At 38.1% G+C, this 23,510-nt stretch overlaps 1 protein-coding gene across 1 annotated transcript in view; it reads right to left on the reverse strand.

The window, feature by feature from the left end:
• Window positions 1-4,312: 4,312 nt before the first annotated feature.
• Window positions 4,313-23,510, reverse strand: part of MSANTD1 (Myb/SANT-like DNA-binding domain containing 1) — a 23,477-nt gene continuing 4,279 nt past the window's right edge. Inside the window, exons 4-5 of the mRNA XM_009708583.1 lie at window positions 15,395-15,679; window positions 4,313-5,362 (exon numbers count right to left, since the gene is read on the reverse strand). Of these exons, the coding sequence (XP_009706885.1) occupies window positions 5,122-5,362; window positions 15,395-15,679 (526 nt within the window). The 3' untranslated portion in view covers window positions 4,313-5,121. The remainder of the gene's footprint in view (window positions 5,363-15,394; window positions 15,680-23,510) is intronic.

A 23,510-nucleotide genomic window follows, 5' to 3' on the forward strand; every position in this document is an offset into this window, starting at 1 on the left:
GGCCATTGGAATAATCTCCCCAGGGAAGGCGTGGGATTCCCCAACGGTGGACACTTTTAAGATTCAGCTGGACAGGGTGCTGGGCCGTCATGTCTAGACCATGCTTTTGCCAAGAGAGGTTGGACCAGGTGATCCTTGAGGTCCCTCCCAACCTGGTATTCTATGATTCTATGATTCGATGACATAACTTTCAATGAGGATCAAACTGAGATCTTATCTGTAGTAATCAGCCAACTCTAGATAACTGGATGTCATTCACTACAGATGACTGGTCTGCTTTTCAAAGAACATACCTGAAATTTTCATCCTTATTAGAAATGTGTTTCAATAAAACACCTTAAAATAAGCTGTAGGAGAATGAAAAATTTCCAATGAGAAAAATTACACATAGGGACAAAATTTCACCCCCAAAATGGCAAAGTAATTTAAATGTTTCTGTTAAAACACTAAAAAAGATCAACACAAAAGTTTAATGATATAGTCTCAAGCTTATACACACAGGAAGTATGCTACCCATAAAATCAGGGGAAATAGATTAGCAATCTAGAGACCAGATGGTAAGTATTTACTTGCTGACATAACACCACCAAATGTTCCTAAATTTCTTTTTCAAATTTGCCTTTCACATTACATTATCAGTGTAGGAACTGATCCAGCAAACATATACATACAGAGTTCAACATATTTATTCATTTGAGTAGTCCCATTGACTTTAGTACAAGAGACTATTCACAGACCCAGGTCAACTTACGATAAGTCTACAGAACTGTAAACTCTTTTTGTCTACACTGAATTGGGCAGATTAAGTCTGGAAAAATAATTTTTAAATTCTGTATATGTGTCTTTCTGCTGGTTTTGTACTTTGCAAAAGAGATTGCCTTTTATGGAGAAAATTATAAAAGACATTCCATGTCCATAAGTATATTGCCTCTGGATAACTGTTAAACTTGGCAAGGCCTGAAATAAACTGAAATCTTAAAATGCCCCTCCCATTTGAAGTCAAGGAGTAAAAAAATCGTTACAAACTATTTTAACCAGCAAATTGTTAATACCAACATGAGAAAATGCTGTTTAATTATATGGGATCCTCCTACAAATTACTAACCTCTCTAGTTTGTGAAAAATATTTTTGCTTCCAAATATTTGTCCAGAGACTTATTTTTCTCTGGTGAGAAAAAAATGGCACTACTTGCTGTACACTATTTATAACTTGTCTAAGTTGTGTGTAGGAGCTGTCTATTGAAAATATATAGAATTTCACTAGTGTTAGCTCTTTATATTCATGCTGTAACTTTTCTCCTTCAAAATTATATTTTTTCTTCCATTTTCACTTTCCTGTCTTTTAAAATGTCGTGTTCCTTCTCATCCCTGCCATTACTACCTTTATTTGGAGGCATTTACTTTGCCCCTTTGCCCAACATATTTTTTCCCATCTTTCATCACAATCTGCTTCTCCTCAATCGCTTGCAAGTTTCTCAATGTCTCGTTTTCTCATTTGCCTCCTCAGGTTCCTTTTCATTCTATTTTTACATCACTTACAAAGTCACCTGCCTCCAGGCAGTGTATTTCCCCCCCTATTTATTTTTTCCATTTGCACCATCTGTGTGTGTATATGTAATACAGGCGCTTCATTTAGTGAAACTGATATCATACTATGTTGACCCCGTTACTGCCCTGAAAATAAGAAATTTGTTTTCCTGTGCTACAGTTTAGTTGTTGATCACACTTCTAGAAGCCACGAAGGAGTTCCTTTAATGTCATAGTTACAATGATAAACTTGAGTAACCCCTGATGTGCTCTCCTTGAATACTTATTACACTCTAAACTCCCTGCTCATACAGACACAGAAGCAGTGTCTCAGTTTTGCAAAACCAGGAATTCTAGCAAGCATTTTAATTCCAGACAGCTCTTTCAAGTTATAATTAGTCTGAATACCTCAAACATTCAAATATCTTTGCTGCAGCTAACTGGCCCATACAGATGAGAAATCTGTGCCTACCCTAAAAAAAACAAACAAAACCCACACAACCAAAACCAAAGAAACCAGAAAAATCAGTCAACCTATTTTTTTCAAGTAAGTATTCAGTCTTTACTAAAACAAATGGAACAGCAGCAAAAGAAACTATGGGTACGTAGGGAATTTGCAACCTGCTGTCAAAAAGAGCATTAGACAAATTCTGTCATATATGGAACTAGTTCTATTTGTCTACACCAGTCCTGTGTTCACCCTCTGGACAATAGCAGGTCTAGAACACAGACAATCTGGAAGGATGGGAATAAAGCCTTTTGTTAAAGAGGTGAGGTTTTACAACTGAACTTCTAAATTTAACTACAAAAAAAATGACATTTTATAGAGAAAAATAAAATCTCACAACCTCCAGAAAACACCACTTCCTTTAACGCAGTTATGTAAGATGATGTTCAGAATCTCATCTAGAATTCTGGTCATTCATCTTTAAAAAGGATGAACTCAAAGAGCAAAATTAGGGAAACAGTCATCAGAATAATCCCTACCTTATAAAAGAGTGTTAGTCTTCTGAAGAAGGGCTGCATGGGACACGACCTCTGGCTCTCAAGAGTAAACGCTACAGAAAGCGGCAAAATCACAGTGTTGATACAAGAAGAAATTGGTATAAATTGACCAGGAATAATCCTAGAAGCAATCTTCTAAATTGCAGCCTACCCACCTGTAATACAGCTTTTCATATAATTCTGGGGACAAAACACTGAATTCATTTTAAGATACAGGTCCACACATTTACAAAAGGGATTATATGACATGGTGGTTTGTGGTAGCAGGCAAGGAATCAGTGGATTTCCTCCATTCCTGTGTTCCTACAGCTCTGGAGTTATAATTCTCATAGCATGCAAGGAGACCTACTCTATGGTACAAGGTTCAAATATGTTGCCATTTTTATTGCTCATTAATTAAATTTAATTGCTATAAGGTTCAAGTACATAGTATCAGTAAATATTATTAATTCCCGTGGAGTCAGGGGAGAGTTTCTTTATATCTTACTGTAAACAAGTCAAAGTGTCAGGAAGCACTACAACATGGATACATCAGCCTACCCAATCTGTGACAGATCTACATTTGGAATGTGCAAAATCATGACAAAGCACACAACATACATTCCTTCTCTCTTATATGCCTGTATGACAGTGCTCTTGCAAGTATTCTGCTCACCTATGTGTCATTAGGTACAGTCCTGCTTAAAAGTAGTTAGTAGCAGGCAGAGATGTAATAAGGTTTCATGATTCTCTTTCAGATATGACTAATTCAATTTGCATACACAAAAGTATTTGGAATTTCACTTTTGCTAAATGTCAGCTATCACCCTGTCTTTGCAGAATCAGACCAGACACTTGCCCTTTTTCCAATCCCCCAGTCACTGTAGTAGAGGTGGAGTGAAGGAAAGTTATTCCGTTTATACCCCAGCAGCCACCATTTGCTGCAGGTTCAGTCTTCTACTACATTTGCATTATCCTGTTATCATGAATTAAACTCTGTAGGAATGGACCACATTTACATACTTAATCATTCTTAATCTTCATACCTACAGGATCTTCTAAGAAATATGTCCACATATTATTCATTTGCTTGGTGAGTATAACCTTTATCCTGTTCACCAAGCATAATTACAGATTAATTGTTTGGGTCTGGGTTTTAAAATAGTTTAGCTAACATTAGCTTAGGCAACAATATGTCAAATTACATAGGAAAATGCAAACACCTTCAAAAACAAAGTTTCAAGAGGGGACATTATTTAATAGTGGGAATGGAAAATGGCCTGAGTTCCTAGTACGAACATTAATTCTGTACTTCCCATACTTCTGTATCTGAATCTAACCTTCAGTCTTGCAAATACAGTGAAAGCAGCAGAAATATGTTTTTCAAGAAGAACGCAAAAAGAAACGGTATGTAGGAAATTCAGCTGACGGATTTTTTAATTTATGTTAAAGGTTATTTCATTGTCATATTCCATGGAAGAACCAAACACTTGCTGGAACTTCATCTTAACGACTCAAATACAATCCTTTATGCCTCCGGCGCCCTCTTGTGGTAGATCGGTGCTGATCTGCCTAACAGACCACACCTTAAAACACCGACCTGCACACCGAGGCTGTGCCACCGGGAAATACTCCTGTAGAGGTGTGGAATGTTCTTCATGACTTCCATCTCTATATTTTGGGCATCAGCGTAGGAGACCTTTGCACTGCAATTAAGAATTAAAAAACTCTGACCGTGGTTATCTCTCCCAGTATTTTTCACTGTCCCAAAGCATATTATCTGCCCAGCAATAATAAATAAGTTTCTTCTTTTTCTTTATTTCATTTGATAGATATTATATATATATGTATATACACACAGTACAATATTTTTTCTTTTGTGATAGAGAATAAATGAGAGTTTTCATTGCTGGTTGTTCATTAAGTCAACAGATTCCAGTTAATAATGAAAAAAATTAAACATTTAATATCAAAAGCAACTTCAAGTATCTTCTATACATTTTAGTATTCAGTATATAGTAAGGTGGTTTGGGGTTTTCTTTTTATATCAAAAGTGTATTTCAATAGACTATTTTTACCCTAATACTTTAGCGTACTATTCACATCAGGCATGGAGTTTAAAATGATATATCTCATGGTCCCAGCTAGTTCTTCACATGAACCATAGGTTACTCGTACAATCACGGCATTATGTTTCAAAACAGGGTTTAATCATCAGCAAAGTCAAGATGCAATTACCATGTTTAGAAATGCATTATTTCATTCTCCTACGACAGGTCAAGCTATAGTCCTTGATGTGAAGCAACATACAACACCACTGTTTGTAAAACAATACCTGACCTAGGCATAAATAGTACTGAAGTTCCCAGAGCTATTCATCCCTTAACCTTTCTGTATAAAAATAATTCAACTTAGGCATATATTGCACTAATTTTATCATACTGGATAGCTCTCACCCTGCATTATCTGTTCTCTTTGTTTAACTAAGATTACACTAGGGTTTTAATTTCCATGGAAAACCTGGGAATAGGGCAACAGACACACATATGGTGTGCAATAAAGGAATATCTATAATATCAATAGTAATCTCAGAGGCATTCACAAAGGAAACTACACATTAGATTTAGAGATCATTTTCTCCAGTAGATTCATCATTCTCTCCTGTAACTGTAAGCTTTGAACTTGAATGATGTTTTGCTGATCCAGAATCCTGCGCACTTCTCTACAGGTTTCTTCCATAGCTCTACTCAACTTCTTTTGTTCTTCCAACATGGCTTCCATTAATTTTAGCTTCTTCTTTTGGAAGCTGCAGCTTTGCATTTTTCTTTTCTTAACTGGTCTTTCTTCAGCTCTGAAATGTGAATATTTAACAATTAAACTCATATTTATAAAAAAAAAACTATGTTAGAACCTAAAATTCTATACTACATTCTTGGCCAAGCTACAACCTAGTCCTATTTTTAAACCCCTCTGTGTTCTCCAATAAATTCCCTCTCAAGTTCACGCCAAAACGTATTTACTGTATTGCTGCATAGTGTTACAGACTGTAAAAAAAAAAAAGGTTTTAAATCTCATTGTTTTTAATAAGAATTTTCCATGGAAAATACCAGGCTTTTTTTTTTTTTTTTTAATCTTGACATTTCTTACACATTGAATTTATAAACCGTATTGGGAGAGACATTTTGCTCATCTGGCCGTTAAAACTCCAATTTTAAAGCTGCAGTAATCATCCCATCCGGAGAAAGCACTGCTTTGTTATGTGTGGTGGTACATTACAGCTTGTTGTTGTTTTGTACATTACATTACATCTGTACATTACATTTGTACATTACAGCTGTTGTTACGTTACTGATGTATCACATCAGTAGGGCTGGTCCCACCACAGAATACTCATCTCGGAATTTGCCCTTGCACTGAGACACAGCAGTTGCACTGACCACTCATTTATAAATTCCATCACAAAATATTATAAACAACATAAAAGTTTAGGAGGATACAGCTTACAAGATTCCCTCTTTTCTTAGTGGATGAAGGAAAGACAGTGTGGCCAGCAGGACTAGGGAAGTGATTGTCCCCTTGCACTCTGCACCGGTGAGGCCGCACCTTACCTCGAGCGCTGTGTACAGTTCTGGGCCCCTCACGACAAGAAAGACCTTGAGGTGCTGGAGTGTGTCCAGAGAAGGGCAACGAAGGTGGTGAAGGGTCTGGAGCACAAGTCTGATGAGGAGCGGCTGAGGGAGCTGGGGGTGTTTAGTCTGGAGAAAAGGAGGCTGCGGGGAGACCTGATGGCTCTCTACAACTACCTGAAAGGAGGTTGTAGCGAGGTGGGGGTTGGTCTCTTCTCCCAAGTAACAAGCGATAGGACAAGAGGAAATGGCCTCAAGTTGTGCCAAGGGAGGTTTAGATTGGATATTAGGAAATATTTCTTCACCGAAAGGGTTGTCAAGCATTAGAACAGGCTGGCCAGGTTGAGTTATCATATCAGGAGGTATTTAAAAGACATGTAGATGTGGCGTTTAGGGACATGGTTTAGTGGTGGGCTTGGCAGTGCTAGGTTAACAGCTGGACTTGATGATCTTAAAGGTCTTTTCCAAGCTAAGCGATTCTATGATTGATCACATTTCATATCTGCTTTTAGAGGCATTTGTCAGTTGCACTTTAAGTCTGGGTTGTTTTTTTTCATTAAATGTATTTTTCACAAACACAGGATACTAAGGCTGGCTTCTTTTCATATTTAGGCTAACGACAAGTTTTATCAAGTAGGATAGCTAACAAAACAAACCATTCTTCCCTTCAAACCCCTAACATTTTAATGGACATTTCAAGCACACTATAACCCTCTGCCTATAGTTTTCACCATAATATAAAGGCAAGACTCTGTATTCAATATAGTAATTAATTACTATTTGGATTTTTAAAAAAAGTTCTTCTGAAATTCAAAAAGAGTATTTGTAGCCCTTGGAGAACACCAGATTCCTGAATCCAAGTCTGTCTATGTATCCAGTCACGTTCATGTTACTCTAGCCGAATGCCTGTAAGCTCTCTCAGGGTATAAAAGTATCAAATTGTACATCTTCATCTGAAAATTTTAGAACTGCCATGTGCAATTTTGGGTAATATTGTAAGAATCTCCTCTATGCTGCATCATGCTGAGTTTCTGTTTTGGCAGAAAGAGTTCTCAATAAAGACGGTGCTCTCAAGCTGTGTATTTCACATGGCCATCCTGACTTGGGGTGACAGCACAACACATGAATTCAAAACCAGCCTACACAGCATACAAGTCAGAACACACACATGTAGATCTGTTTCTCTTAATCCGTAATCTAAGAAAGAAGCATGCTGAATTGTGAAGGAGGAAGAAAGGCAAGTAGAAGGCAAATGTATAAGTGTAGTACACATCTTAAAAACCTCCAGTTACAGCTGGATAACTTCTTTTCTAACTTAAAGTGATAGTCCATATGTTCATTTACACTTTTTGTAACTCCAGACTGGAGTCCCCAACGTCAAAGTTATCTGACAATGGGTCTGGAAGTCCCTTCACACAAACAGCAGTCTCAGTCATGTTCTGCCAAATGCAGTATCCTTTCTAGGTGAAATGCAATAATGAGATAGCATAGTTGTGAGTAGGATGCCATGTCAACACCTTGCAGATGTCAAGACATCCTTGAATAAGGATAACTTGAACTCTTGAGGAATGTGTTTTTATTAATGTAAAGAAGAGGAGTGGGGAGGGAGGTCACTCAGCTCTGGCAGATTTGTATCATAATTTCATTCATGTTCGTATCCTACTTGACAGGCTTTGTGCAACAGTGACTGTGACATTCAGATCTCTCAGCAAGAGCAATAAACAATCCTAAGCACCTGAAAGACTTAACAAAAAGACACAAGCCTCTTGACATTTAAGAGTGCAATGACCCAAAAAGGGTGAGGTCTGTGAAAAGAAGCAAGTGGATTAAATTAAATGCTATTAAAATCTTAAGAGAAAAAAATTTAGAATTAGTCTTGAGGGAAACAGTATTGTTTAGTCATTTGAATGTGCTGTCCCCCTCTGCACAGGTAAGAAAGAACAACAATCTTCCTTTATGAACATGGTGAACAAAGACCACTGGCTTTCAGATTATCCAAGAATTTAAAGGTACTTGTACAATTCAAAGGGCTTTATCACCATTATACTGCTAAGGGAAAGGAGAAGTCATCATCTGTGTGCCAAACAAAACTTTGGAAAGTATACAAAATAAACTCACCTTTGTGGATTCTATAGATCATATTTGACTTTAGGCATAAAATAAATGTGTGTAAAAAAAATACATGCTGCTCTGCTTAAACTGTGGGTCAAGCCTGCAGCTGATCACTGAGATTATCACAGCCAGACAATCCTGCAAGAATGGGTCTTGTCTGACAGCAAATTCTGTTTGCCCCCATTAACTCTAAGGGCCAGAATGATTTGAAATGTCGTTCTCAAAGAGTTCAAGCAAGTGGAAAAGGCCTACAGCAGTCTAAGGACAACACTGAATCTGTTATTCTAAGGTTCCCGTCACTGTACCCACATTCACAAAGAATGCATGATTTCTGGTAGGCAGAGTAAAAAACTTTCTGAAATGATGGTAGTATTTTAGCCAAAGTCACCTTTTGAATTTAAATTTATCTTCACAGAGGATTTAAATATTGAAAACTTGATGGATCTCTATCTTCTTCCCTATACAGTACTAGAAAGTAGCTATTTTAAGACCTCTTGTCTGAAACAAGTAAGAACTGGCTCCTAGAGCCACAAGAGGGCTTGCGTATTGTCAAAGTAAGCCCTGCTGATAACGGTCCTTAATAAGGAATGAGAGAGAAAATCTGAGGCATGTCAGTGGTAGTGAGCTGCACTGAGTATTGCGTGACTTTCTTGGCAATTGTGGCTGCCATTTGGTTTTTAATTTCAATTGAGACCGAAAAAAAAAACATGAAAAAAGGAGATGGAGTGATTTGTATTGAAAGATCTGAAATAAGCCTTATTTTTAAGAGAAGGAAAAAAAAAAAATCTTTGAAGTTTTGTCCTAGAGTCTGCACAGGATTTTATCTGTTTTTCAGTTAAACAAATGTGGTCCATCAAAAACCTGTAAGACCCATTACCAGGCATATAACGTCTTGCGCAGCTCCAGAGAGAAAAGAAAGGCAAAATGTCCGGTGGTGATGGCAGCTACCTGTGGAACTGTATCAGCGGTATCTGCAGCCTGCTAATAACTGAGAAAATACTCACTGACAAGTGCTTGCTCAAAATTGGGTTTCAGCACAGAGAAGTCCCCACAAAAGCCAGGGCACAAGGATTCTTCAAGGTCTCCTACGTACCCTCTATGTTAGTTTACAATTAACAAACACGATTTGGTAATTAGACAGCCTTCATTGAAAAGAAATTCTTATTTCAGACACCCCTAGTTTTGGTGGTGCTCCCAGCCTCCTTTTCTCTCTGGCCATAGTGACTATCCATGAGAGGGTTTTATGATCACTCACAAGTCCATAGTAAGGACCTGGAATTTACAATCCTCTCTTCTTGCAGAATAGCTCTTGAAGGAGTGCTCTTGAGAAAGGGTCTGCAAAAGAAGGATCTAAAGAATCTAATTTACGAGTAAAGAACACTCAGCAACATGAAACAATGTAAAATGTCCAGTGATGCCTGAAGGAGTAATTTGAATACTAAAGTGGTTCCTCAGATACTGAGCCATCTTTCTTGAGAAGTTCTAGGTCTCCTAGGCAGCATGCAGAGAGAACTCTCCAGTGTAAAGAACTTTTTATAACAGAAAGTCAAGAGGGAAGCAGGGTTAGAAATATGGATTCAGCACTGAGTAACCCACCAGCATCAGTATCCTCAAATACTTTCAGCTAGGAGTATGTCTAGTTTGGTAATCTATAGGCATGAGCGTAAGAAATTATCAATGTTTGCTGTAGCAAACACCAATTGGTTCCTGTTGCTGATTCTCCATGTTGCATTCTTGTGCAGCCAACACCTCTGTGACAACAGGGGTGCAACAGATCCTGAGAGCATCCACAGCCTCATGCCAAAGAAGCATCTCCACTTTCCCAAGTCTAGTATCTGAAGGCAGATTTTGAGATCTGGAGGAAAGAGGAGGTCTAGGAAAAGGTCTAGGAAAAGGTCTAGGAAATCCAGGACCTCAAATACAGTCTGCGGATACTCTTCAGACTCCAGTGTCTACGACAGGGAGCCTCCAAGAGGATTGGCACTGGTATTCCCCTGACCACAGGAACGAAGTGTGGAAGAGCTCTGGCATTGGGACCAGCAGAACCAGCAGTTCCAGCAGAATCTTGCAAAGCTATTTCCACGCTATGCTCTAAAACAGACAGGCAGGATTCAAAAGAAGCAAACCAAGGGAAAGAAAATATTCCATCTCATCTAGGAGGCTGAGCAGAAATGACAGTGTGTTTCAGGGACCAGGGGGAACACAGCAAAACCTCCAGATATATTTAGGCAAGATATTAGGCAAGTTTCAAATGCATTTGCTGTCTACCTATCGAAGATCAATTTAATTCACTGTTCAACTACAAGTTCTTTGATTGGTTGCCTACACTCACCCAATAAGGCTCATTTCAGAGATATGTGTGAATAATTAATGAAGCAGGAGTTGAATACAAAGAGTAATCGGCCTACCAAAATGTGTTACCTCTACAAAACCATAAAAACAATTCTTCCATTCTGACTGCTTCATGGCAAATGCATCTCCAGCACCAACGGTTTCTGGAATTTATGTCTTTCAACAGCTAACAGCTGTTTCTGGCTTGTTTGTGCTTTTTTAGCTATGTACAAATCTGAGTAGCCCTCCATAACCCATATCTTTATGGAAAATAATAAACAATGATCTGGAAATAGGTAACATTAATATTAGAGGTGGCACAAAGTTCTTCAGATTTCAAGGTCTGAGGATCAGGCAACCTGGATCTTCTGGTAAACTAGGCTCATTCAAATACAGCCAAATGCATTCAGGAATTAATGAGGTTCATCCTTCAAGTAAAGTATAGGAGAGAACCACAAAAATGGCTTGGAGCCTGGGCAAAGTATCTTGCTATGATAACAAGTCTGCATAATGAGTTAAGATGCGCTATGTAATGCGCATAGCCTAAAGCTCAAACTTCTTTGCAGATGCTGCCCATTCAGATTTTAAATAGCCATGGCAAAATTTTAGAAAGATTAAAGGCTTTGGCAAAACTTATTTCCTGAATTACCATCCTCACCAAATTCTAATACACTTCTATTAAACAATTCGTATCTTGCTTAATTCATGTTACCAATTCTTACTTTTTTCCTCTGTGTGTAAACCTTCTGTGCCAAATTATTTAATCTACATTTAAAAATTAAAGAATACTAAACATGGTATGATCATGGTACACAGCTACCTTAATGCAAAAAGTGAAAAATACTGAAAGGATCTCCAATATAATGAAAAGAAAGATAAATTGGAGTAACATCTGAAAATTTAATTAACTATATTCACATTAGAAACAAGACACTGGTTTAAGCAAGGGATTAATTTCTTGAACTTCACTGTAGGGAAGACTGAATTCTCCATCTTCTCGATATATCAGATCTAGACTGAACATCTAGTAAAAAATTGCCAAGACTCAAATGAATCGTAGAAACAAAGAAGTGGAGGACAACAAAGACATGGGGCTCCTGAGTGCAGTAGTCCTCTGCTGAAGGGAGCATGTCACAGACCCCCCCTCCATAACATTTCTGGGCTCCACACCAGAATAACTGAATTCAGATACCTGGATGGTATTTACCAAGAAGTCAGACTAGATGATATGGTGGTTTTATTATGTTCTGTTAATCTATGAAAGCAACTCTTTCAGCCCCATTTTCAGTATGATACAAATGGCAGAACAGCTGAAGTCTGAACTACATTCACAGTTTATATAGTTATGTTCTGTCATTACTTTATCAATGAAAATAAAGACTATAAATCAGTCCACAGGGTGAAAAAATACTGTTTTCAATTAGATAAAAAGTCACTTACAGTGGTGACAGGAATTTTTATTTTAAAAGTTTAAGCTGCAGTAGAAGACTCCACCACATTGCATTATATTATCTGACCTTAACAGAATAATTTTATTATTGTCAGATGTTTTATGGACATTGCAGTATAATACAAGCTTAGTTGAAGCCCAAGAGCAGTGTCAGAACAATACAAAAGAAATAGGAGGGGCCCCATTAAAGGGAAATAGGGATTCCAAATGTTTTCCTCATCTGCAAAGCGTAACAAAAATAAAAATTCATTTTAGCCTATGTTAATCGTATTATCACTAACTAGCAAAATTTGGTTTTTTATAAGACAGTCCCAAACTCACTGAATTTCAAATAAAATGCAAAGAAATCTAGTTTTGACTATTTTTAGCCTGAGAGTATGTATGTATTGATTGAAGTATAAATCTTGACATTTTTCTCTATCATGAAAGCTAAACATTAAATTCAGTAGTTTTTTTAAAGTTGTAATTTATATAGCCAAGTAGCCTCCTGCTATGTTCAAGGATACTGTGGAAAATACAAAGCTGACACTCAAAAGCTATGTTTGAGAGTTTAAGGGAATAACAGTAAAGTTTTCAGAAGTTTAAAAGTCGACTTAAAAAAAGTACTGTTTGAGGGGTTTTCTTCACTATTCATTGCGGACATAACATTATGATTTTTATTACTGAAGGAAAAAATCCCATAATGTAAGCTTACTTTGCACACTTGACTGATCTGTGTATAGTCTGCTTCAGAGAAAAATAAGGAATATACAGCTGTAAAATGCATCTATATTTTACATATAGATATGTGTGTATATTTTTCAAAATATGTTTCAAAATAATTGTTTTGCATAGTATGAAACTTGAGAAGAAACTTGAGGACCCGAAACGTTCTTTTAATTTCAAATCCCAGTATTGTCTTCAGTTCCTTTTTTGAATCTTTAGATCAAGTGTGTACCATTTAAAGGCAAGGGCATTTACAAAAAAGCCAAGATGGACCCAAACTTTGTATGCTAATTATTTTCTCTCTTGTTGGCTATTTCAAAGTGTTTTTCAAATATAGGTTGACACACTAATTCCTTAAGCTGAAAATTGCTTCTCAGTTCATAATTTTCCATTAGTAACTCTAAAAGAATTATCTTCCTTGTCTTACCGTGGCAGCTCTAAGTGATTTTGACCCATCTGATATCATCAGCAAGTGCTGTATTTCCTTCTGGCCAAGAAAGCGTTTCCTACTCATCTCTCATGCATCAGCCTAGACTCAACAGGTTAAAGCTGTACAAGCTTTTTAAACCCCACTATGACTATTGCAATACCACTTTTCCTCCTTCCAGATGCGTGCCCCATTAATATCACAAGTGCCTTCTAATTTTTAATCCAATCACGATGCTTACCTGAAATGTTATGCTGATCTCTCAAGTGGCATCTACTGCTCAACTTTTTCTTTTTTTTAAACACAGCAGAAGTGTATTTTAACTTGTGAATATGTACATATCTTGCTCTTAAATGATATGCACGATATTATATTGCACAAAATTCTTTATAGTAGAGACTGTGAGAGCATGGCTGCATTCATAAGTTAGGGAGCAACGTACTATGGAGGTCCTACCACACTGACAGCTGACCTACCCTTCCCTCCAGCTCCCAAACCCTGTTGCAGAACCATCCTTAGCAGGCAACGGCAGCACTGCAGCCTGACTTGCTGCAAGGACAAACCATCATTACCTGCCATACAGACTTGCACCCAGGTGAAAGCCAGCCTATGCCATAAAAGGCTAGATTTAAATGATCTGCAGTTTCTAAATTGGCCAAGTTAAAATATTTTTTACTAAAACAGGTTAGGTAATTACCTTGGACAAAGTAAAAAAAGCGCTGAACCTGAAGCTGGCTAAAATTCAGTTAGAGTGGCTTAAGTCCACTTCAGCTGTAAATGAAAGCATCTCCAACAGAGTGGGAGTCCACATGCAAACTGTAAGCACGATAGATACGCATTTGTGGTGGATTAGCTTGACTTCTATGATGGCTTGTCTACACTCCGTAATGCAACCTGGTGTGGTGATCTCTGTCCTCCCCTACCAGTCACCTACGGTACGTACAAAATCGGTGTTGTCCTGGAGTTGTCCCTAAGCTGAAGAAATTTAACATCTGACATTTTCAAAAAGTCTGATGTTATCAAATAGTCTAGTGAATAAACTATACCTCATGTTTGTGGAAAAGTTACCTTCTAGTTAAATATTAAATAATATTATTGGAAATCAAATCGTGAGTTGGGAAAAAGTTATTGCATCAGAAATGTGATCTTGGAGTCTGCAAATCCTAAAATCAAAAGAGATTGTGTATCAGGGATATCAACTACTCACAGTGAACTAGGATGAAAAAAGTTGTTGCTTGTGAACAAAAATGTTGCTACAGTTCATCCTAATATATACTGAGTTGCCAAAAAAAAAAAGTTTTAAAAACTAATCAGCTATTCAAGGGCTATTTGCTTGAATGATTGAATTAATTTACCCTAGTTTTATTCCAAGAGTAGGCATTGAAATAATAATCCAAACTTGTTAGATTGATTCTTCTTCTAGCTCAACACCTTCTCAGCTGCATGACTGACGGATAATTTTACTGTTATAGTTAAAGCCTCACAGACTCATGATAAGGATCTCTAGGATCAACTTTTTTTGTGTGCCAGAAAACTGTAATCAGCTCTTACTTCACACCACTCTGGATGAAAAATGAGACCAGTAAAGTCTAAAATTTGTACCAAGTGTACGACCCTGCCTTTTGTTAAAATACTGCCTTCCAGAGAACTCCAGTCTTATCAAAAAAGGAAACACATGTTTGCATTCTCAAACTAGCATTTACTTTGAAAAAGTAACATTCTTGATTGTATTTAAAATGTTGCAATGTACTTTCAAACTGCATGAGTAGCATTTCAGCGTCCACAGAAATATTTAGTTTGCATCTTTTCATCATTTTAATAATAGCTGAAGCCAGAGAAGTTTCATAGTCATACCAAAAGCAAAACTAGAGCAAGCCAAAAATCATCTAAGCAGTATGTTATATCTCCGATTGCACTGCAGGACTGTCTTGAACATGCCTAAATTCCTATTATAAACACTGAATCTCATGTGAGCAGCAACATGCATGATGAGTTTTGGCAATATTATAGCAACTTTTTGCCCAGTCTTCCTACACCCTTCCAGTCTCTCATAAAGGAATAAAGAAAATTCCCTAATTCAACAGAGTGGCTGAGACTGAGGAACAGATCTCATTTGTGACTTACAGAAAAGATACAACAGCTGTTAGAGAAAAATGTACTTGTGTGTTCCCTTTACATAGTAGATCCAGTTCATTGTGTGAAATACAAGAAAGGTGGAAAAATAGATGCTACCTCAGCTTGTAAGAAAGTAAGCTTGACGAGCTCTCTGAATGTTCATCTTCAAAGCACTCTTCCCTTCCTTCATATGTAAACTGGTTATATGGCAAATACAGAGGTGTAGACTTAGCTGATGGAGACTGCGAGGCCTCCGTCTGTGATGTAGAAGGACCTGGTTGCTGATTTTCATGCATTTTCACATCAGTGTGGTCTGTCACTTTGGATAAGATCCTATCAATGGTTTTGTAGTAAGGCCAGTCAGGTGCAACAGTTTCACTGTCAGTCATGCATTTTAATTTCCTGTAAGAAAAGGCATACAACATTAAAGCTTGTTTTCCTATAAAAGTATTTTTCATACAGATCTGCTATCTCAAAACATTTGTTCTGGTCACATTTAGGAGTTGAACTGAATGCTTTTAATGAGAACAAAATTAGACATTTTTTTTCTTTTAATCTCCAATGAAGCCTTTCAGTTTCTTTTCCTAGTTTGGACCTGTGATTAAAAGTTTCATGTAAACCCCAAACAAAATTCAATCCAAATAAAAAACATTACAACGTCTAATGGAAACAGTACTATGTTGGTTGTAGAATAATTTTTCTGCTCCTTACAGAGTGCCAGACTAACCAACCTGAGAGCAGTCCCTGACAACTGGAGTAGACTGCACACCACAGCCTTTACCAAACTATGGGTAGCCCTGTGTTTCCATGCTTTGAAGAATGAATATTTATTTTGCATGATGAATACAAGCGGCTACAAATATGGTATCCTTTTCCAAATATTGCTCTGAATTGCCTAGGTAAACATCCTGCTAACAACCATGAGATGTAGATGTCTGTTCATCTGTTACAGAATAAAGATCAGTGTAGGAAGAAGTATAGCATTTCATTAATTTACAAAAAAAGAACACAACAAGAACAGTTAATAATGCATTGTAAACAGCATGCACAAAAACATTACAGTAAAAAGACTATCAACAATGACCTTGTCTTTCACATGCATCTTATTATGAGACCTATTATTCAGTCCTAACACAAAGGCTCACTGCTATCCCATTTGGTACCCATTGTTATTTTATTCACTTTTACTGAGAAATATAAACCTGAGGTGTATAGATGAATTATACATCTCAAAGAAACTCCAGTGCCCAGCTAGAGTCCCAAACTTTCTTTTAATTTGCCTTGCCCACTTGGGATCTTGTTACTCTAAACCAAAATGCGGCAAGGGAACACAACAGGAAAGGCAAGACCAATGACAAATGCTCCATTTTCATAAACCAGATTTCATTCAAATTAACAAAAAAATTGAATGAAATCTGATTCTCACAGCTAGCAAGAGCTTTTCACTTGCAGAAAAAAAAAAGGATAAAAACTATTCCTGGACATCTAGCCCACCCCCTTTTCTTGAAGCCTTTCAGGTTTTTCCTCCTCAGAATCCATCCTGCCCACACCAGTCCTGCAAAGGACAGAATTAAATAACATGTAAACATTATAAAAATGGTGCTAAACTTAAAAGTGAGAACTTGAAGTTTTTCCTTTTAAACAGTTCTCAGCCTAGGGTAAGGAGAAATCCACCAGTAAGGAAAAAAGGCAGAAAGATTTGTTTAGATTTTAAAGCCATTTAAGGATTCTTCCTTTTTTTTTTTTTTTCCTCATCCTTGCAAGGTCTGATGAGGTTTTCTAACTAGAAATGCACATCATAGTCCTGCATAGCAAAGCCTCCACAGTCATCCATATTTTTATGCCCTCTATGCATTCAAAAATTTAATTTCATACATGTTTCGCGACCTACTGCTGTGATTTCATAGTCAGAGAATATCTAGCACAACCTACAAACACATGCATATCCATCCAGCACAGATGGAAAATAGCTAAATACAGGGCTGACAGCAACCATCACTTGATATTGATTATTTTTAGTTCAATAGGTTATTTGCATGAAAAAAAATATCAATTAAACCACTGTAAGCTACTAGCCAAGCCTACATTCCACATTTGTTTGGCCATGTTGAAACCCCCAATATATTGAAGCAATGGGGTTTAAATCATTACCATCCTCAGCTGCTCGTTGCAACACATTCACCACCGTCTTCAGCTGCTCCTTGCAATGCATTCACCATGGTCGGTCATCCCCATGGGCAAGACAGCAAAAAGCCATGTGTGAGCACACCTCAGCCATGCCAGTGCAGAGTCCAGCAGCTGCATTAAGACTTCACAGGACATGGTTTGAGCCTTGAGGAGTGCAAAACATTGTGCCAAAAAGGACGGGAAAAGCTCAGAGATGGTATTCTGCTGAGTCTGCTCCGGGGGCTGACTTGTGTTTAGCCTAGCATTAGCCAGGACCCCCAGGTCCTCATCAGCAGAACTGCTGCCGAGCCAGTCGTTCCCCAATCTGTATCGGTGCAGGGATTCAACCATCCCAGGGGTAGGACTTTGGACTTGTCCTTGTTGAATTTCATGAGGTCCCTGTCAGCCCATTCCTCAAGCCTGTCTAGGTCCCTCTGGATGGCAGCCCTGCCCTTGCATGTGCAGACTGCAGCCCTTCAGTTTGGGGTCATCTGCAAAATAGTGAGCATGCACTCCACCATCTCCTCTTTCAGGTTCTTAATATTGAACAGGGCATGTCCCTGTATAAACCCCTGTAGTCCTCTGCTTGGAACGAGCCTCGAGGTAGAGTCCAAGCCATTAACCACTACTCTTCGAGCACAGAGATCCAGCCAGTTTTTCACCCAGCTGGTAGTCCATCCATTTGGAGTATAACATCCCAACTTGGATGTAAGGATGTTCTTGGACACCATGTCAAAAGGGTTTCTGCTGTCAAGCTAGACAACACACATTGCTCTACCCCTATCCACAGACGTAGTCATTTAATCACAGAAAGCAAGCAGGTCAGTCAGATATGATTCACTCTTAGTAAATCCATTCTGGCTATTTCCAGTCACCACCTTCTCCTTTATGCAACTGGAAATTGCTTCCAAGATAACTTGTTCTGTGACCTTCCCAAGAGTTGAAAGGAAGCTGATCAACTTTTAGTTCTTGTCCTTGCCTTTTCTGAAGATGGGTTCAACAGTGGCCTTTCTTCAGACCCCAGGGATCTCCCGTCTTCACAAACTTTCAGAGATGGTTCCTGACTCAGTCCTTTTCTGCTACTGGTATTTCTTCTAACCCTACTCCAGGCACTGGAGACTGAGAGACCGAGGCAGTGACGACTGAGATAAAGTACTGAGCATCCTCAGCTTTATTACTTGCATCTGCTTTCACTAAATCACCCACCCCCAGTGGCGATTTTCAAGGCAACCCCCAGTATCAATACAGGCTGGAGGATGAAGGGATTGAGAGCAGCTCTGCAGAGAAGGACTTGGGGGTACTCGTGGATGAAAAGCTGGACATGAGCCGGCAATGTGCGCTCGCAGCTCAGAAAGCCAACCATATCCTGGGCCACATCTAAAGAAGTGTGGCCAGCAGGTCGAGGGAGGTGGAGAGGAGGCCATGAAGATGATCAGAGGGCTGGAGCACCTCTCCTACGAAGACAAGCTGAGCGAGTTGGGGTTGTTCAGCCTGGAGAAAGGAAGGCTCCGGGAGACAATACTGCAGGCTTTCAGTACTTAAAGGGGGCTTATAAGAAAGACGGGAGGGGACTTTTTAGCAGGGCCTGTGGTAACAGGCCAAGGGGTAATGGTTTTAAACTAGAAGAGGGTAGATTCAGACTAGATATAAGGAAGAAATTTTTTATGATGAGGGCGGTGAAACACTGGCACAGATTGCCCAGAGAGGTGGTAGATGCCCCATTCCTGGAAACATTCAAGGCCAGGCTGGACAGGGCCCTGAGCAACCTGATCTAGTGGAAGATGTCTCTGCTCATTGCAGGGAGGTTGGACTAGATGACCTTTAAAGATCGCTGCCAACCCAAAACATCCTATGTTGCTATTAAAAGTTTTCAGGAGTAGGTATTTTGCCCCAGTAGGTCAGTACCTTGGTTTTTATGTTTGAGCTCAGTTGTGTACCCAGACCCCGTTTTTTTACCAAACTATGTTGACTTTGAAGGAAGAGCTGTTGTTTACTATCTGCCCACACAGCTGTAGAGTTGCAGCTATATAAAACCAGGTATTTCTCTGGCTCTGAATGCACTGAATTGATACTAATTCTTCCCTTTCTGACTGCTTAGCATAGCTCTCGGCTAAAAAAAAAAAAAAGGGATTGCTACCAGGAGGTAGGCAAGAGAACTTCATTAGTTTAAATGCAGCACCAGCAGCAACCATCTACCTGTATGGAGTCTGGCTCATACATAAAGAAAAAAGGATGAAATAAATGGAGAGATGAGAAGATAAGGGGGAAGGGAGTGTCAGTCCTTTGGAAAAGAAGTAGGAACACTGCAGGTGGAAGTAAACAGGAAGAACATTCCTTGAAATAGTGGTGACGGTTTAACTTTCTAGTAAAACCAAACCAAATAGCTAACTTTGTAATATTAATATCAGGATTCAATTATTTTTAATTTTTTTTTTCTACAACTGCCAGAAGTCCACAAAACCTAATGAAACAGCTGAGAGTTGTTGCCTGCATCGAGGTAAGCATAACCCTGGCAGAACTGAAGTCTAAAGCAAAGATGAATTGACTGCTGTAAGTCAGTCATTACTGTAATTCATCGCAGTAGGTCTTAGTTGCATCCAAAATGTAAAGTTGAGGGGGTTTGTTTGGTTTGTTTCTCTGTGTTTTGGTTTGTTCGTTTGTTTTAACGAAAAATGAAGGCATTAACAAGAAACAGGACAATAGTAAGGCTGGGATGCAATAGTCCAGAAATGAAAAAGGAAGATGAGCCAAACATTCAGCACTTTGAAACTGGACAAATCACTGCCTGAGTGAGCAAGCCAGGCAGAAAAATTAGGTAAGAAACAAGGGTAAGTGAGAAAGTCAGCAGAGCTTGCAAAATAAATTCACGCTGAGTTTATCTAGACCTGTTGCTGTTTCATGAGGGTCTATTAAAATCCAACTGAGAGCAGAGGCAACTGAGAACTCTCTCCAAAACCTCAGGGATCAAAGTCAAGTTTCCAGTGGACAAGTATCTGAAGTATGAAAAACACTGTCAACCCAGTTAATCTGAAAGGTGGTTGCTTGTCTTATTGCAGAGAAGTGAACAAATTAATGGGCTTTGAGATCCTACTGCCAAAATGCTCCACTGAACGGACTGAGACAACAGTTGAGTAATTTGTGCTGCCATTGACCTTTCTTCAGATTTTTTTCTCTATGCCTATTAATCCACCTTCTAAAATAAAATTATTACAATATTATGATCTAAAGAGTTTTCTAAAAACATCATTAGTTAGTTAGTGAAAAAGCAAGCAATCTATAACTTGTCTTTTTTTTAGGTTTTGCTCAAAACACTATTGCTTTTTTATTATGATTACAGTTTTTCATATTACTAGTTGCCTTAAGGAATGGATACAAGATCCATCTCCTGGGGTTTCTGAGAAAAGCTTTCAAAATAAATAATAAATAGCAACTGTTCATGAACCAATCAATGGTGAGGAAAAGAAAGATGTATGAAAGACAGTATTAAGTTGTGCATCTGCTATAAATTATTGAAATTAAAGAGAAAGATGATAAAATATTCAAACTCAACTTTCTGCAGTAATTTGGCTGCGCTTATATTTTATAATTTGCTGTAGCACAGGTCAGATATTCCAGTTCCTTAATGCCATAGACTATAGCAACGGATTACACAAGCAACAATGTTTAATTGCTATCATGTACACATGAAAATAAAAAATTAGACTAATCTTTTATTCAAATCATGAGACTGATTCAAATTTACCAATCATTAACATTAATTAACTGCGATTCAAATCAAAAAGCAACAGCTGCATCCTGTTTTCTAGGCTTTGGGGAGGGTGATGTTTTTGAAAATAATAAATTTGCATTCACACAGTTCTTATTTTTAAACATCAGAGGAATCAGTCAAAACTGTGGACCACTGTGCAAGCTTCACAAACCCTGCTTCCTTTTTATAAGCCAGTGTGTATTATGTCAGTGGAAATAATATACCGACAGATACAGTGCACTGTTACACATTAAGATCAGCATATTAGCAGTGACAGGACAGCGCTTCCGTTTCGAAGGACTAATTACAGGTTCATATGTGCTGAATGCCCCAAGTAGCCTACATAATAGAAAGAATTCAGCACATATTCTAAATGATGCTAAACTGCAAGCGCTGGCATGCTAATCTCAGCAAAACTTTTGATGACCAGCACATCAGAAAGCTTAACTTTGAATTTCAGCAGGCTTGACTCAGCCCTTCCTCTTTCCAAGACGGATAAATAGGGAGGTTCACGCAGCTCACCGCACAGGTGTCTTTAAAATAGAACATTAAAAACCTGGTGGCTGATCTATCCACAGCAGATATTTCAGATTCTACAGCAGTTCCTAAAGGCAGAATTTTACTCAAATGCACCTGCAATAAAATTTTCCTTCCACCTATGCTGCTGTGCAGAATTTTCCACCCAGCCAATTTCCACGGTGGATGAAAGGGTCCTTTAATATACTGAGACTCCAGTAAGAATTACTTCAGGTCATGATATGTTTTTCCCTGAGTAGTTTCCCCCAAATGCACTTGGACTACAGTAATGCAGAGGACTACAGGAACCGCTCCCAGATCAGCCCATCGTCCCGCTGCCTCGCTTCTGACAAAGGTCCATGCAAAATACTTCAAGAATCTTTTTGATGGACAGGCTTTGGGGCACATTCACCCATAAAGACATGTCCTTACTTTTCCATCGACAGCTAGTAATATCCTGAAACTCATTGTCTTTTATAACTCTAATTTGAAGACAAACACAATGTCTGTATTTTTTATTTAATAAATCTAATCTTTAGTAAAAATAATAATAATAAACCAACCTACTGCTCTCTTGGTGTCAATGATTTTCAGTGGTAATGAGTTCCACATGCTTATTATGTAGTGTAATACAAATTTATATGACTTTAACTAGTTATACATTTCTTGCCTTGCAATTCCAATAAATAACTTCTTGTATTAAAGCAAAAGAAATATCTGCTTTATATTCTGAAAAATAGTACTATATATTTTTATGCACCCCTAGAACTCCTTTACATTTCTTTGCCTTCCTTCCAAGCAAGTCACAAACTTTTCCATTTCTCTTAATAAAACAAGCTTTCCACATCTCAACCTAATTGTGTTTTCTAAACATCTTCTCATTCTCTTGTCATCTCGTTGAAATGTAGGGCAGTCAGAAATAAACACAAGAATTCAAGGAGGAAATAATGACATAAAATAGGTTTATATAATGGCATTTTAACATCTCAATAATGTTTATACCTCAAATGTGGAGGAATGGAATACAATCACCCTAAAATTGCTTTTGTGACAGATGTTTGCGTGCACCGAACTACACCTGAACTAACTTTATCTGGCAGCACAAAATTTCATGTAGCATCCAAATGTTCCCAGAACCAGGGAGAACCCTTGGGCTGTGAGCCCATCCTGAGCTCTGTGCCACCGTAAGCATGCAGGCAGTTGCATTGGCTGCAGCAACTGCAATAATTACTGGCTAAAAACCACTCCTCCCCTACCTATATATATGTGTCTCACTTTGACTCCTTCTGTACAATGAGTAATGGCTTTCACTGAGCAAAATAAGCAAAAAAATATTTATAGAACTGTATCTTGAAAGGCCATGGGATCCTCAAAACTGGAAAGCACCATTATATATGTGTTCACCGCTTTGCATTTTAGATCCTTTAATGCTTCAGATCATTAATATCTCTTTCAAGAGGTGTCCCAAGATAAGACATGCCAGCGATAAGACTTTTAGCAGTGAACTTGGTTAAAAGGACTAGTAGAAATATTCAAGTACTGCTTTTCCTTTTATAGAATAAAATATACATATATGTATACATGCATATACATATATATAGCAATTTGTAGGACAGAAATCTTATTTTCCTTTATGAAATTGTGGCATATAGCTAAATAATAATATGATCTGATTAAATATTCTAATCCAGTTCATTTCTGACTATTAACGTAAGGCTAGAGACCATAGCACCTTTGCAGCACTTTAAACAGTTGCCTAAAAAAGTAAAGGATCCTGAAGTGATGGGAAGAAATAATTGCTTG

Source organism: Cariama cristata, unplaced genomic scaffold (genome assembly GCF_000690535.1).
Source record: "Cariama cristata isolate BGI_N322 unplaced genomic scaffold, ASM69053v1 scaffold400, whole genome shotgun sequence".
NCBI lineage: Eukaryota > Metazoa > Chordata > Aves > Cariamiformes > Cariamidae > Cariama > Cariama cristata.